Source organism: Orcinus orca, chromosome 10 (genome assembly GCF_937001465.1).
Source record: "Orcinus orca chromosome 10, mOrcOrc1.1, whole genome shotgun sequence".
NCBI lineage: Eukaryota > Metazoa > Chordata > Mammalia > Artiodactyla > Delphinidae > Orcinus > Orcinus orca.
The window spans coordinates 74,915,515-74,930,472 of NC_064568.1; the positions used below are offsets into that span (position 1 = coordinate 74,915,515).

General features: G+C 48.1%; 1 protein-coding gene across 1 annotated transcript in view; it reads left to right on the forward strand.

The window, feature by feature from the left end:
- Positions 1 to 5,082, forward strand: part of CAPN11 (calpain 11) — an 18,741-nt gene extending 13,659 nt beyond the window's left edge. The window contains exons 20-21 of the mRNA XM_004267531.4: positions 272 to 330; positions 478 to 5,082. Of these exons, the coding sequence (XP_004267579.1) occupies positions 272 to 330; positions 478 to 504 (86 nt within the window). The 3' untranslated portion in view covers positions 505 to 5,082. The remainder of the gene's footprint in view (positions 1 to 271; positions 331 to 477) is intronic.
- The last annotated feature ends 9,876 nt before the right edge of the window (positions 5,083 to 14,958 follow it).

Here is a 14,958-nt window from a genome sequence, read left to right on the forward strand (position 1 = left end):
ACCTATAAATATAGATAACAGTACAGCCTGCATAGAATGGAGGCGGAGATTAAATGAGATAGTATTTGGAGAGCACTCAGAACAGGCCCTGGTTCAGAGCAAGGCTGTAGGAGTCCTTACCATTAATTCCCTGCTGGGCTGGGGGTTCGGCTGGGAAGAGGGAAGGAACGGCTTCTTACACCCTTTCTGACATCCTCCCTAGTCGGGAAGGGGTCTTGCAGACCACTGACTCAGCTCCCAACCCTTCTCCCTTGTCTCCTCCTTGAAACAGCGTACTTTCTAACCATGGACCCTAACAATACTGGCCAGATTTGCTTGAACCTGAACCAGGTACATGGAAAGGATGTACCCAGCCTTACTCAGCCAGTACTCAGGCACCCACCCCCACCCCCGCGGCTCCACTGGCCCTTCCCTTTCCCCAGACGTCATGCCCCACCACCACCTCACCCATCCTCTGATGTTCTTCTTGCCCCACAGTGGCTGCAGATAACCATGTGGGGTTAGTCACTGCGGGACCCTGGCTTCCTACCGCCATCGGCCCCGCCCCCTGCCCCGCCCCGCCCCACCACCACCCCGCCGGGTTCTGGCCTGGGGGCCGGGGTGCTCCTTGTGGCGCTCAACTCTGCGGTCTCTGCTGATGGAACGGCCGAGATGCCGTGCTTATTCCAGCAGCAGGACCTCCAGGCCCACCCTCCCAGCGCAAAGAGTTTTTCCCCCACAGTCTCCCTCCCTCTCTGAGTACATTTCACTAAACATTAAGTGACACTTCTGCGGTGTCCCCGGCTGGGGAGACTGTCCACGTTTCCTACCCTACTCAACGCTGGCCTGTTTCATGGCTCCTCCCTTCTCCCCCCCACTCAAGGGCATTATTATAATGAACAACACATGCCACTGGCTTCTGTGTCTCTTGTGTTTCTATGCCAGAAAAAGACTGGCAGGGGTGTAAGTCATTTCCTCAGTACCAAAGAGGGGACACCCAGGAGCTCTCAGTTGGGGTGATACCACCCCCTATCCAGGGAGCATTTGGAAATGTGTGGTTGTCACAGAAGCTAGAGGGCGCTGGTGTCATTTATGGGCAGCGGCTGGGATGCTAAAGGCATAAGAGTCCCTGTCTGTGAACTGTACACAGCGCGGTACCCAGAGCAGCATCCGACGGGAGGGCTGAGCCGCAGGACCCAGAACCGCCCCTCCCATCTCCTTCCTCAAACTGGAGTCTCCAAAGGTGACACTGCTGGTCTAGCAAAAGTCAAAAATCCTGCACCGGCAGGAGTCAGCCAGTCATAGAAAGGAACTGGCCCTCTTAGATGTGTGGCTGGGAGGGGTGGGGGACAGTGGCCGTGGGTGAGTTCATTCCTGCCTTAAAGGTGTTCAGATTCAAATCATTCTTACTGTTAAAAAACTGCTGACTGCCAGGCTATGGTCCTCACCGGAAGGGTGGAGGGATCCTTGGTTCACCAGTCCTTGACCTTGGAGTCTCTGCCTCAGATGCCCCCTGTTTCCAGCCCCCAGCCTCCTGCTGCAGTGCGAAAACTGAGACCACCAGCAGTGTCCCCCAACTGCACTTCTCCTGTCCTTCCAGATCGCTCCGTGGCTTCCCGCTCTGGGGAACTGTGCCTGCGAGCTTTTCAGCCTCTTGCATACAGACCGCTTCCAAATTCCCTTAGATTAGTGTCGAATAAATCTAAACCCCAAAAGAATTGGGATCCGTCCTGGGTCTGTGTACTTTCAGCTTCCCAGCGTAGCTAGCTTCGTTTCCTCCTGCAGTAAGGACTCCAAGACTTCCTTCTATTTGCACTAAACACGCCCATTCCTCTTATGCTTGGGGGCGTGGGGGGCTTCCAGCCTTCCTGGGTCTGGTGACTGATTCCCTGCACTAGCCCTGCCCCCTGCCTCCTCTGTGACAACTGCCCATCACTGTCACTCCATTGCCTCCCCCACCACCTCCCGAGGAATCATTTCCTGCCCTGCCACTCTCTTCTCCCATCCTCTCCCCTCTGCAGTCTTGTCTGAGAGAGAAGGTCACACTCTGTTAATGAGGGTCTTAAGACTGATTCCTCCACCCTAATTTTCTACCACCACCTTTTCTCCTCAGAGCAGCGAAGGAGCAAAGGTCCCTGGGTGGGTCATGGATCCTTTGGGAGAGGCCAGAAAACTAGCAGGTCCTTTGAGTTTTGAGAGAACCCAGCAGTGCCCAGTTGGTTCTGGGGAGCCCAGCAAGATGCTGACCCCACCCCATCCTTGTCCCTTGCCCTAGCGGAAGATGCTGCCAACTTCTGGCTGGATGGCCTTGGGCAAATTATTTTATTTCTCTAACAGAGTTTCCTTTTTCTCATCTGTCAGTTGGGGGTGACAGGGAGTTCACTGGTGGCCTAGAGGTTAGGATTCTGGGCTTTCACTACCATGGCCCAGGTTCAAGCCCTGGCCGGGGAACTGAGATATCCCACAAGCCGTATGGCTCGGCCAAAAAAAAATGGGGGTGACTGTGCCTGTCTCAGAGGGCTGCTGTATGGACGACTGAGGTTATGAGGGTGAAGTACTGTGCTTCCCACAGATGGTAAACTCATTACTGTTACCTAAAAATTGGGTTCCCCTCTTGTTGGGTGTCGAACCAGAAGACACAACCAAGCCAAAGAGCAGGAGAAGGGACGATTTATTACTTGCAGCGAGTAAGGAGGACCCTGGAGATCTTTCCCAAAGCAGTGTGTCCCCAACAGCCACACTGGGGACGTTCTAAACTAAGGGTACATGCATATTCATGACGGGGCTTGAGCAGAGGAGAATTCAGCATGGAATTTGGGCAAAAGTCAACAGAGGCCAAGCTTCAGTTGACTGAAGTCACAAGGGCCAGAAAAGGTCAACATCACCATCTCTTAAGTTCCAGTGGAGCTGGTGGTTGAGTGCTTCAGGCTAATCTCTACCCCTGAACCAGAACTGGGAGTCTACAACTGATTTATTATCTCTGCCATTCTTACTTCTCTTGCCTAAGTCATTCCGTTCCTCTGTTCCCTCACGATCATTATTACTGAGACCTGTTCAAGGGCAAGCATCGTGGCCAGGCTTAGATCACAAAACGGTTTAGGCTTAAATGGCTTCTCTGACGTCCAAAAACTATATCTGGGGACTTCCCTGGTGGGCCGGTGGGTAACACTCCGCGCTCCCAATGCAGGGGGCCCGGGTTCGATCCCTGGTCGGGGAACTAGATCCTGCATGCATGCCGCAACTGGGAGTCCGCATGCCGCAACTAAGAAGTCTGCACGCTGCCACTAAAAGGTCCCGCGTGCCAAAATAAGATCCTGCGCAGCCAAAATAAATAAATAAATGAATAAAAATAAAATCTTAAGAAAAAAAAAACTATATCTGGATCCCCCTACCCTTTCTGCTTATACCGTCACCACACTTAGCAGAGCCCCATGTATAGTTTGTGCTCTGAACAACTAAAAGGGGCATCATTCACCCAGATTACGATGTGAGGGGCATCCCAGGATTTTAGCACGTGACTGCCCTGTATTGGAAAAGTGAGATGAACTAGCATACACTTAATAAACATATCTACTTCATGCATGCATCCACCATGTATGCAAACATGCCTACATCACATTCCTCCACATCCAAACGCTAAAACAAAAGTTCCCCCCAGCTACAGCCAGGCCTGGCTGCTCCCTGCTCCTGCCTGTCAAGTCTGCTCTCTGCACACACACCCTCACCAGCCCCTTCCGACTCAATCTCGTTCAACTTCACTTGCCTCCTTCCCCAGCCTAATGCCTGGGAGACCTTTCTCGTGACGTCCTTGCCGTCTCCCAGTGGTGTGTAACCACATTTTCTGCTCTGCTCTTCTGGTCCTCAGCATGCGGCATTTCCTCTGTTCACAGAGGTGGGGTTCTGCTGGGGAAGGGCCCTAGACCATGCTGCCTGCACCGTGCACAACACAACCTAGGTGCCCTTGACTGAGGTCACATGGTAATCTAGAGCTCACCTCTGGATGACTCACTGCCACTCCCCACAGCAGCTGCCCCCGTTTCCTTTAGACCCCTCTCTACACCCTCCAACTGCACTGCAAAGACGAGGCCACATCAGGGAACGGAGGTCCCTTAGAATACATAGCTCCAGAGCTTCGTCCTCTGGTCTCTGAGAAAGTGGGGTCAAAATGTGCTAGAAATCTTGCCATTTGCAACAAGATGGATGGACCCTGAGGGCGCTATGCTAAATGAAATAACTCAGACAGAGAAAGACAAACACTCTATGATCTCACAAGTGGAATCTAAAAAAATTTTTTTAATAATTTAAAAACAACTCATAGGACTTCCCTGGTGGCCCAGTGGTTAAGAATCCGCCTGCCAATGCAGGGGACACGGGTTCGAGCCCTGGTCCGGGAAGCTCCCACATGCCGCAGAGCAACGAAGCCCGTGCGCCACAACTACTAAGCCTGCGCTCTAGAGCCTGCGAGCTACAACTACTGAGCCCACGTGCCCGAACTACTGAAACCCACGCGCCTAGAGCCCGTGCTCTGCAACAAGACGAGCCACCGCAATGAGAAGCCCTTGCACCACAAATGAAGAGTAGCGCCCGCTCGCCACAACTAGAGAAAGCCCGCGTGCAGCAACGAAGACCCAACGCAGCCAAAAATAATTAATTAATTAATTAATTTAAAAGAACAACTCATAGATACAGAGGACAGATTGGTGGTTGCCAGAGGTGGTGGTGAGGGCTGAGTGGAATATGTGAAAGTGGTCAAAAGGAACAAACTTCCAGTGATAAGTCATGGGGGGAATTCCCTGGCAGTCCAGTGGTTAGAATTTCGCGCTTCCACTGCCATGGGCCTGGGTTCAATCCCTGCTCAAGGAACTAAAATCCCACAAGCTGCGTGGTGTGGCCAAAAACAACAACAACAAAAGAAGTCATGGGGATGTAATGTATGTGGCACAGTGACTATAGTTAATAATACTGTTTTGCATATTTGAAAGTTGCTAAGGCTGTAGATCTTAAAAGTTCTCATCACAAGAAAAATGAGAAGGAAATGTCTGAATCTAGGACTGGGGCAAGAAATATACGGGATGAACCTGGAGCGTCTTGTAGTGCCAGAAAGTACGGAAATGCTAAGAAAAAAAGTAGCAAAAACAAAAAGCACGATGAGAGTATGTCAAAGGTGGAGTGTAATTCCTCTCCCCTTAAGTGTGGGTAGCACATAGTGACTTCCTTCCAAAGAGGACAGTGTGGAAATCGAGAGAAAAGAGTAGCTTCAAGACAGAGAAACCTGGGAATTGCCTGGTGGTCCAGTGCTTAGGACTCCACAAGCAGTGAAAGCTGAGGGACCGAGTCCAATCCCTGGTCAGGGAACTAAGGTCCTACAAGCTGCGCGGTGTGGCCAAAAAAAAGAAAAAGTAGAGAAACCTGACAAACACGACTTCAGGCAGGTGATCAAGGTTAACACAAGAGAGATAAACCATGTGGATAGAATATACCCTTGGTATGATGTGATGAGAATGGCATTTTACTTCTGTGGTTTCCTTCCCCAAAACCCCAAACTCCAGTCTAATCATAAGAAAAACATCAGACAAATCCCACTTGAGGGACATTATACAAAACTCCTGACCAATACGCCTCAAAACTGTCAAGGTCATCAAAAACAAGGAAAGTCTGAGAAACTGTCACAGCCAAGAGGAGCCTAAGGAGGTAAGACAATTAAGTGTAATGCGGTGTTCTGGGTGGGATCCTGGAACAGAAAAAGGGACATTAAGTAAAAACTAAGGAAATCTCAGTAAGTGTGGGTTTTAGGTAATATTATTGTATCCATATTGGTTCCTTAATTGTAACAAATATACTGTACTAAGATATGATATTAATTACAGGGGAAATTGGCTGTGGATATACAGAAATTCTCTGGGCTATCTTCACAATTTTCTGTAAATTTAAAACTATTTGAAAATAAATAGTTTATTTTAAAAAGTAATTAAAAGCAACCCAAGTGCCAATCAATAAATGAATGGATAAAGAAGATGTGATATATATATATGTGTGTGTGTGTATATATATATATATGTGTGTGTGTGTGTATGTGTATACACACACACACACAGTGGAATATTACTGAGTCACAAAAAAGAATGAAATCTGGCCATTTGCGACAACATGGATGAACTTAGAGGGTATTACGCTAAGTGCAACAAGTCACACAGAGAAAGACAAACACTGCATGAGTTCACTTATACGTGGAATGTAAACAATAAAACAAATGAACAAGCATAACAAAACAGAAACAGATGTATAGATACAGAGGACAAACAGGTGGTTGCTAGAGGGTAGAAAGGGGATATACATACCTTGGAGATATTTTTCTATTAGTATACAGAGAGCTTCCTTATGATTTGTTATAGCTGCAGAGTATTCCACTGCAGCGAAGTCTCGACATTTATTTATGAGCTCTTTATTGAGTTGTTTCCAATCTTTTACTACTATAAGCAATGCTAGAGTGAATAACACTGCACATATGTCATCTCATATAGTGGAAATATTTCTATAGGATACATTTCTGAAAGTGGGATATTGAGCTAAAGAGTATATACATCAGTAATTCAGATACATACTAAATTCCCCCCCATAAAGGTAATCCCAATTTACGCTCCCACTAGCAATATAAGAGTGTCTATTTCCCCATCAAGGCAGCGTATCGTCAAACTTTTGCATATTTATAATGTGATAGAAGAAAAATGGTTTCTGACTGTCCTTGTAATTTGCATTTCTTTTTTTGCATTTGAAGCTGAGCAAATATTCATGTTTTCCTTTCATTTCATTTTCTGTGAGCACTTCATATTCTTTGCTCATTTTTATACTGGGCTTTTGTGTTTTTTCCTTATAAAATTCTAGGAGCTATTTATATTTTAGGAAGATTTGACCTTTCTCTGCATAGGGGCTGCAAATATTTTCCTTTGTCATCTGTGTTTCCACTAGGTTTTTAACGCTTGCCCATAGACTCTGCCCTTCGCCCCAGCAGAACCTCCCTCTCCAGGCCACCTGCCCCCTCTCACAGCCACATCCCGAAGCCCCTCTAGTTCCTCACTCTTCCAGGTGACATCTGACCTCTTGGTGACATCTGACTCTATACTGAAGACTCCTCTTGTGTGTAAATAACATTTATTCTGTCCTTTATCGACTTTAGGGGTTACACATTCTCAGTAGAACGTAGAAAACACAGAAAAGCACACAGGAGAAAATCAAAACACCTTATATTCCATCCCTTAGGATAACCACTTCCTGTTTATCAGTGCCTATGCATGTTTTTAATTGCGTATATGTTTATTTATTTACAAAATAAATTTCTTACATTTACCCAGTTCCTTTGGGAGTGTATAACCGCACTTCCCTCCCTCTTGGATATCTCCTTGTCCCTATTCTGTCTCCACAAGGAGGTAAGCTCGAGGAGCTGACGTGGGGGGAACTTTTCCCTCCTGCCCATCCCCACAGCAGCCTCACTCTCTCTCCTGGACCCCTGGCCACGTTTCTCCTGCCCCATCCCCCACCCCCTCCAAGCTTAACCACTGCCCTCACTCCTGCCAGAGACGTCAAATTCCTGGTCTCATCGGGTCTTCAGACCCACCTTGGTGGAAACCTCGGATCATCACCCCATCACCCCAAAAGATGCTAGTTTCCCTCCTTCTGCTGGTGAAACCAGCCAAGTGGAACGTCCAAGACTCCCCCAAGCATTGTTTCCGGCCCACGTCTTGTCTCGCATGCACCAAACATTTCCCGAATTCGCCGTGCTCTGTTTGGTCTCCTGTCTTTACTCGTGCTCTTCCTCGCCATCCCCTTCCTGCAGCCGGTCTCCCCACGACCTGTTCGTCACATTCTGCCCATCCTCTGCCCCAGCGCAGCCCCGCCTTCCCTTCCCTCCTGAGTCTCCCCCTGCAGTCCCCCCCCTTCCCTGGCTCTGTGTTCCAGGAGGCCTCCTCTGAGAAGCTGCACGCACACACCCAGGCCACTTGCTGGCCGGGTGCCCCGGACTCCCAAGGTGCCAGTCACTTCCCCTGGCAGACCATTTATCTCTATTGTCATTTCCTGTTTATTCCTACTGACCATACACTGGGGGCAGGACTGTCATTTTCATTGACGCATTTTGAATGCCCGCACGTATGAACATTAAATAAGTTTGTTGACCAAGGAAAGGAATGGCTCTCCCAGCTAATGTGACCGCTCCCACATTGAACCTTCAAAGCTCTCCATCCAGGGTGCCTCCTGGAGCGCCAACGTGGCCCAGCTGGAATTGGCATCCTCTTAGGTCTGATGTGCAAACTCCTCCATCTCGACTGACAGTCTTCTATCACCCTTTTCTGATTGTCACCGAGGCCATCTCTGAACCTCAGTTTACTCATCTGTCTAGAGAAGAGAACACTCGGGAAAACTGTGAGGACCAAGTGAATGACATACTTTGTAAATGGCAAGTGAGGAATGAATACGAGGTGTGGGTACATCATAAAAAAGAGTGCTACCATTCACTCAGCGTGTTTTCTATACCAGGCACTGTTCTAACATCTAACTATTAATGCCTTTCATGCAAACAAATTAGCTCCCCTTTCATAGAGAAGTATACAGAGGCACAGAGCGGTTAATGACTTATTTGCCTAGGATTCCACACTGGCAGTAGAGCAGCTGGGATTTGAATCCAGACCACATAGCTCCACTTGCCTAACTACCACCCTATATTGTCTGTCTATTAAATAATAGTATCATTTGGTCTGACAGCTGCCCTATTCAATTCATTAATTAATTGGGTTTTGTGACCCAAACATACAACCACGTTCTCGAGCATGATTCTAACTCCAATGGTAAATCTGTAGGTAGATTTTTGTGTAGATAACCACTTATCTCCCAAGGATGGAGACATGTTCAAAATGTAGCTCTTTAAAAAGCACCATGCCTAGGGGCTTCCCTGGCAGTCCAGTGGTTAAGATTCTGTACTTCCACTGCAAGGGGCGTGGGTTAGATCCCTGGTCGGGGAACTCCCACATGTTCCACGGTGCGGCCAAAAAAAAAAGAATCACGCCCATATTTTTTGTTTGACATTTGTATTATCAGATTCAAATAGAATAAATACTCATCAGCTGAATTAAACACAGAGAAGTTTAAAGGCATCTGTTTTGTCATACTTGACATGGACTTACCTTCAGTGGTACTGACAGATATATATCCCCAATCCCACCATTCCAGGCCCTCCAAGCATTCTGAGGATGAGGTTTCCATTCCCTTCCCTTGTTTTCAGAATCTCCTCACCAAGAGAGAGATGGGGATGAAGAAGGGGAGGGAAGAGGCCACCCTGGGTACAGGAGAAGAGAGACAGAGTTTTGGTAGATCCTTCTGTGTCTGTGGCTCAGGGGACAGGCTCTGCTCCCCTGGACTGCCTTGGGGGGGCGGGCATAGCAAGGTCACATCCATGTACATAGTTTCCCTGGCCCTGTTCCCCCTCCCCTGATGCCAGCCTCATCCTTGACACAAAGCACTATGGGAGCCAGAGAAAGGAGAGGGGGCAGAAAGAGCCCAGCGCTGGATACCCAAGGAGAGACTGAGGACAGAAAAGAGGATGCCCGCCCCCAGGGGACAGCTAGAAGCAAGAGGCCTGCCTCCTGGCACCATGCCCCCTAACTGCCAGGACGCACAGCCTTTACTTCTGGGGGGCCAGAAACTTGTGGGAGGTTGGGGGGGAAAGAGAGGGCAAAAGATGGAAGAGACTTAGAGAGGTCCAGAGAAAAAGGGTAGAGGTGAAGGGGACCAATGTATGTTCCATTATTAAATGATAGATATGGAGAATAAAAAAAGATGCAGAGGACAGCAATTCTGTAGTGTAACAGAATTCATCCATGTACTCACCACCAAGATTAGACAGTGTTAACATTTTGCCATATTTCCTTTAGCTTTCTTCATTTTTAAATTTTTGTTTGTTTATTTATTTATTGGCCGCACTGTGCAGCATGCAGGCTCTTAGTTTCCTGACCCGGGCTCGAACCCATGCCCCCTGCAGTGGAAGCGAAGAGTCTCAATCACTGGACCGCCACAGAAGTCCCTAGTTTTCCTCATTTTTTTTTTTTTAAAGAGATAATACATTAGAGACACTGCTATAATCCCCTCCCCACACCTATCATTTCCTGTCCCTTCTCCCTTAGAGGGAGCTATTCCTCTGGAGTCCTGTCTCTCCCATCTATGTTTTTACTTTTACTACATGGGCATACGTAGGTATGTACCCACAAGAATATATCCTATTGCTCACGTGTCCTGCATTTTTACATACCTGGTATGATTTGACCTATATTCTTTTGCCACTTGGTTTTACCCTAACATCACATTTTTTTTTAACATCACATTTTTGAAACATATCCCTGTTGTTACATGAGTTAGTGCATTCATTTTATCTGCTGTATAGTACTCCACTTTGATTACGTTTGCATTTCTGTTCTCCTGTAGGTAGACATTGAAGTTGTTTCCAGTTTTTGTTGTTGTTATTACAAAAACCATGAAGGGACATCCTCATACATGTCTCCCTGTGCACATCTGTGAGAATTCCACTAGAGTCACACCTAGAAGTAGAATTGCCGAGTTCCAAAGGAAATGTGTGTTTCCAGCTTTACCAGATATTGCCAAATTGCCCTCTAAAACAATTGTGTCCAATACTCCATGAATTTCTGCTTCTGAGGGGTGTGAAATGAGAGCTCTTTCTGGATATATTTGCACTTTCCCATGAGCTAATGTGGATAAGTAGCTTTTCACATTTATGGACCACTCATGTTTCCTCTTCAGGAAATGACCTGCCCATATCTTCCGTTCACTTTTCTGTGGGGGGGGGGTGTGTGTGTCCTTTTCTTACTGATCATAACATTACTTTATTTATGATTGATACTGAATCTTTTTCAGTTATGTGGATTGCAAATCTCTTCTCCCAGTCTGTGGGGGACTGTCTTTCACTCTGTGGTGTCTTTTGTTATTTAAAAGTTTTTAATTATTACTGAAGCTGGGTGATTGACACATAGGGGTTCATTATACTCTTATCTCTATTTTTGTATAATTTTGAAAATTACCCTAACAAAAAGATTTGTAAAAATCTATAGAACAAATAATTCTCTATCATCCCAAATTCCTAAAGATCATGTCCTATATTTCATAGTTTTACTTTCCACATTCAGGTCTCTAATGCCACTGGAATTTATTTTTGTAGTTGGTGTACCAGAGAATCAAATATTATCTTTCCCTCATAGATGGCCAACTGTCCCAGTTCTATTTCTGATCCTGTATGTCCCTTCTCCTCTGACCAGAAATTTCTCCTCTGACCAGAAATTTCTCCTCTGCACCGTATATCCTTAGGTCTGTTTCTATGCTCTCTATTCTGTTCCTTAGTCACTGCGTCGATTCTTACATTTTGCCACAGTTTTAATTCCCATATTACCAGATTGGCCAGAGTAGTACCTCTCAGGCCAAATTGGTATCCCTTCTTTTCCTTCTTCACATCACGTGGCTCTTCTTGGCCCTTTTTCTTCCCATATAAATTTTATGATCAGCTCACCCAACTCCAGAAAGGAAAAACACAACACTGTTGGGTTAGTTGGAATCGTGTCGAATTTCCAGATTCATCTGGGGGAGAACCAACATCTTTTTAACCCAATACCTTCCTGACCATTACCTTGGCACGTCCATGTACGGGGTCTTCTTTTTTGGTCCCTATGTAAGAATTTGTATCTGTTTTCTCCATGAGGGTTTTGCTCAGTCTTTGTTAGATTTGTTCCTGGGGCCTGGGGGGTTTACTGCTCTCCCCCTTCACCGTGCCAGGCGCGTCTGTCCTCACCCCCTACCCCTGCCCCTTGGTCCACGCCCTCCCCTCCCACTGTCCAGGGGGCAGCTGTCCTGCTCCAACAGCTGACTAGTTCTGTGAGGGCTTGCAAAGTGGACACGGCTCCCACCTCCCACCTCGGGGCCCGTCAGCTGAGTCTGGGGCAAGGCACAGTTGTTTCCGTGGGGTCAATGAGCTCCATTCTGTCCGGGCCCCTCTCTGGGTTTCCCTCTCCCCGGCCAGAGCAGCTGTTCTTGTGGATAAGGAAGGGCCCCACCTGTCAGCTCTAGTTACTCTTTCAGGCAACATCCAACTCCCTGACCCCTTTTCTTTGTGTCTTATGAGCCTGTCTAGTGTGCGTCTTACGGCCCAATTGCCTGTTCATGGGTCTGTCGTTGCCTGGAACTGGTGGGCAGCGGAATGGTGGTCATGGGAAGGGACCGTCCCTCTCTAACCTCAGAGGACCTGCCGTTCCCTCAGTTTTCTCTTAGTTGTCACCATGTTCAGGCCTCAAATCCTAAAATTGCCCCACTCAGGTAGATTAATGACTACAGTCCCAGGGAGAGAGGTGTGGTGATAGGGCTGGCACTCTGCCCTTCCCCACAGACACGTTCTATACCTGGCTGGCCTCCACACCTGCTCCCCGGCACCTGCTCCCCGCAGCGCTGCCTGCCCTGGATGAGGCCTCCCTGGCCTCTTCTCAGAAACTTTGTTTGGGGGTCAGCACTGCCCTCAACCTCCCACAACAGGGAAGGGCTGCAGGCCAGTGCTGATCCCCCAGGGGTGATGACAGGGCACTGGAACATGGCAGAGCCAGAACGCACACCTCCATTGCTTCTTCAGGCGTTAACTGAGCCCCAGCACCCACTCTCAGTAGCTGTTCATGAGTGTCAGGGTGCCTCATAGCAGGTCTTCAAGGAGCAGCCAGTAGGGCTGGGCTCAGACATAGGATGTGCTGGGAGGGACAACCCAAAAATATGGAAGGAAGGCAACTTGTTTTTTGTAAATTTTTAAAAAATCTTTGGGATTTCCCTGGCAGTCCAGTGGTTAAGACCCCACACTTCCAATGCAGGGGGTGTGAGTTCGATCCCTGGTTGGGGAACTAAGATCCCACATCTTAGTGTGGCAAAAAAAAAAAAAAAAAAATTATGGAAATATAGTTGATTTACATTGTGTTCATTTCTGCTGTACAGCAAAGCGATTCAGTTATACAGTACATATACATATATTCTTTTTCATATTCTTTTCCTTTATGGTTTATCACAGGATAGTGAATATAGTCCCCTGTGCTATACGGTAGGACCTTGTTGTTTATCCATCCTATATATAATAGTTTGCATCTGCTAATCCCAAACTCCCAATCAGGAAGGAAACTCTTGTTTATTGAACACTTTCTAGAAGCCAAGCTCTGGACTTGGTAATCTCCCATCTCTTGATCCTGTCAGAGGCAGGTTCTATGATGATTCGCATTCTAGGGAGGAGGCCCGCTGCACAGCACAACTCCAGGGGGGTCACTCCTGCCCCCAGTTGCGCAGCGTGCAGTCTGTGCTCCAGCCTCCAGAGTAGCCCGGAGAGGGTCGCAGAGCTGGCACGTGAATCCAGATTGGAGTGACCATGAGAAGCACTCTTCACCTCCCTGCTTGGGTCCAGGCAGAGTGAGTGGCTGTGCGGTACAATGGTTTGAACCCCTGGATGGAGACAGCAGAAAGGGGTGGGAGGAGTGGAAGGCCCAGTGTTCTCAGGTCTCCCGAGAACCCATTAGCTCTATTAACAGCTCTCACCACCGCCTCCTGTTTGCCCATCTGTTTGTCTGTCACGCTGCTGACTGCTGGTGTGTGAGTCCTGTGTCCTCGTCACCAGGTACACACTTGTTGTTGACATGAATGACCCAATTAAATGATGTCTATGTATGGAGGGGGGGTCCCCAGGACACCTCTGTGCGGCCCTGAGGATCTGGGGAGAGGACCATGAAGGAGGACCTCAGGGGTCACTTACTGCTCAGCCCACAGGCCTCAACTTCACAAGTTGGCACCCAAACACATTTTTTTTTTTAATTGCCTTTGAGGAACAGGAGGTTTGACCAGTTTCCTCCCTGGCCAGCAGAGTGTTGGAGGCAGGGCTCAGAACCGTGGTGAAAGATCCATTACACGAGGCTAAGTCAGGAACTAGAAGGAACTGCTGCTCTCTGGTAGCTTTGTTGCCGGAAGGGATGGTTATCTTTCCAGCAAAGGCTGAGGAAATCCTTTTCTGCCTTGGGGCGGGCCGGGGGATGGGATTAATCCCAGGTGAAGGTGGGAAGGAGATGAAGAAGTGAGTTAATCCCAGGGGGGGACGAGGGGTAGAGAATAAACTAAAACCAGATCCAGGCCCTGGACACAGCCGCTGCCCCTCCCCCACCTCCCTTCCCAACTCCCTCTGGGGTTTCCTATTGTTACCAGAGACGACATCCTGTTTCCTTTACCTGCCTTACTGTCCCAGGCCCCTGGCGTCCCCTACTGTCTCAGGGAGCAGGGGTGGGACAGAGGTCTGGCCCCAGACGCAGAGTCCAAGGATCTCACAGCTGGAAGATCTCACAGCAATGGAAACTGACCTGGGAGGTATGGGGTGCAACTTACCCAAGGTCACAGCATTGCAGATCTGGGTCAGCACTTGGGCGGGCCTCCGCGGTTCTCTCGAGATTACATACTTTGTAGGTTCCCAGGGGGAACCTGACTTCCCCTCCCTTAGGCTCAGTGTGGTGGTCAGTTCCTCCTCTCCAAATGCCTCTCTCCAGCTGACTGTGGCCCACAGGACTCACACACATCCTAGGAATGTGTTTGGATCCACAGAGTTCTGGGGCTCAGTAGCACAGGCTCTAGGACAAGCAGGCCTGGGTTTGGATCCCATCACAGAACCTTTATTTATTTATTTATTCCAACAAGGAATGTTTATTGCCGAGCACTAGGGACAGAGCAGCAGACAAAATAGACATAAGTCCCTACTCTCATGGAGTTTACATTCTAGTGAGGGAGGCAGATAATCAGCAAGGTAAGGAAGGAAGATACATAGCCTGTCAGAAGGATTTGCTGAGGAGATAAATAAAGCAGAGGAGGGGATGGAGAGAAGGCAGCAGGAGATGGGGTGGAGGGAATGTACTGTTAAATAGGATGGATGGG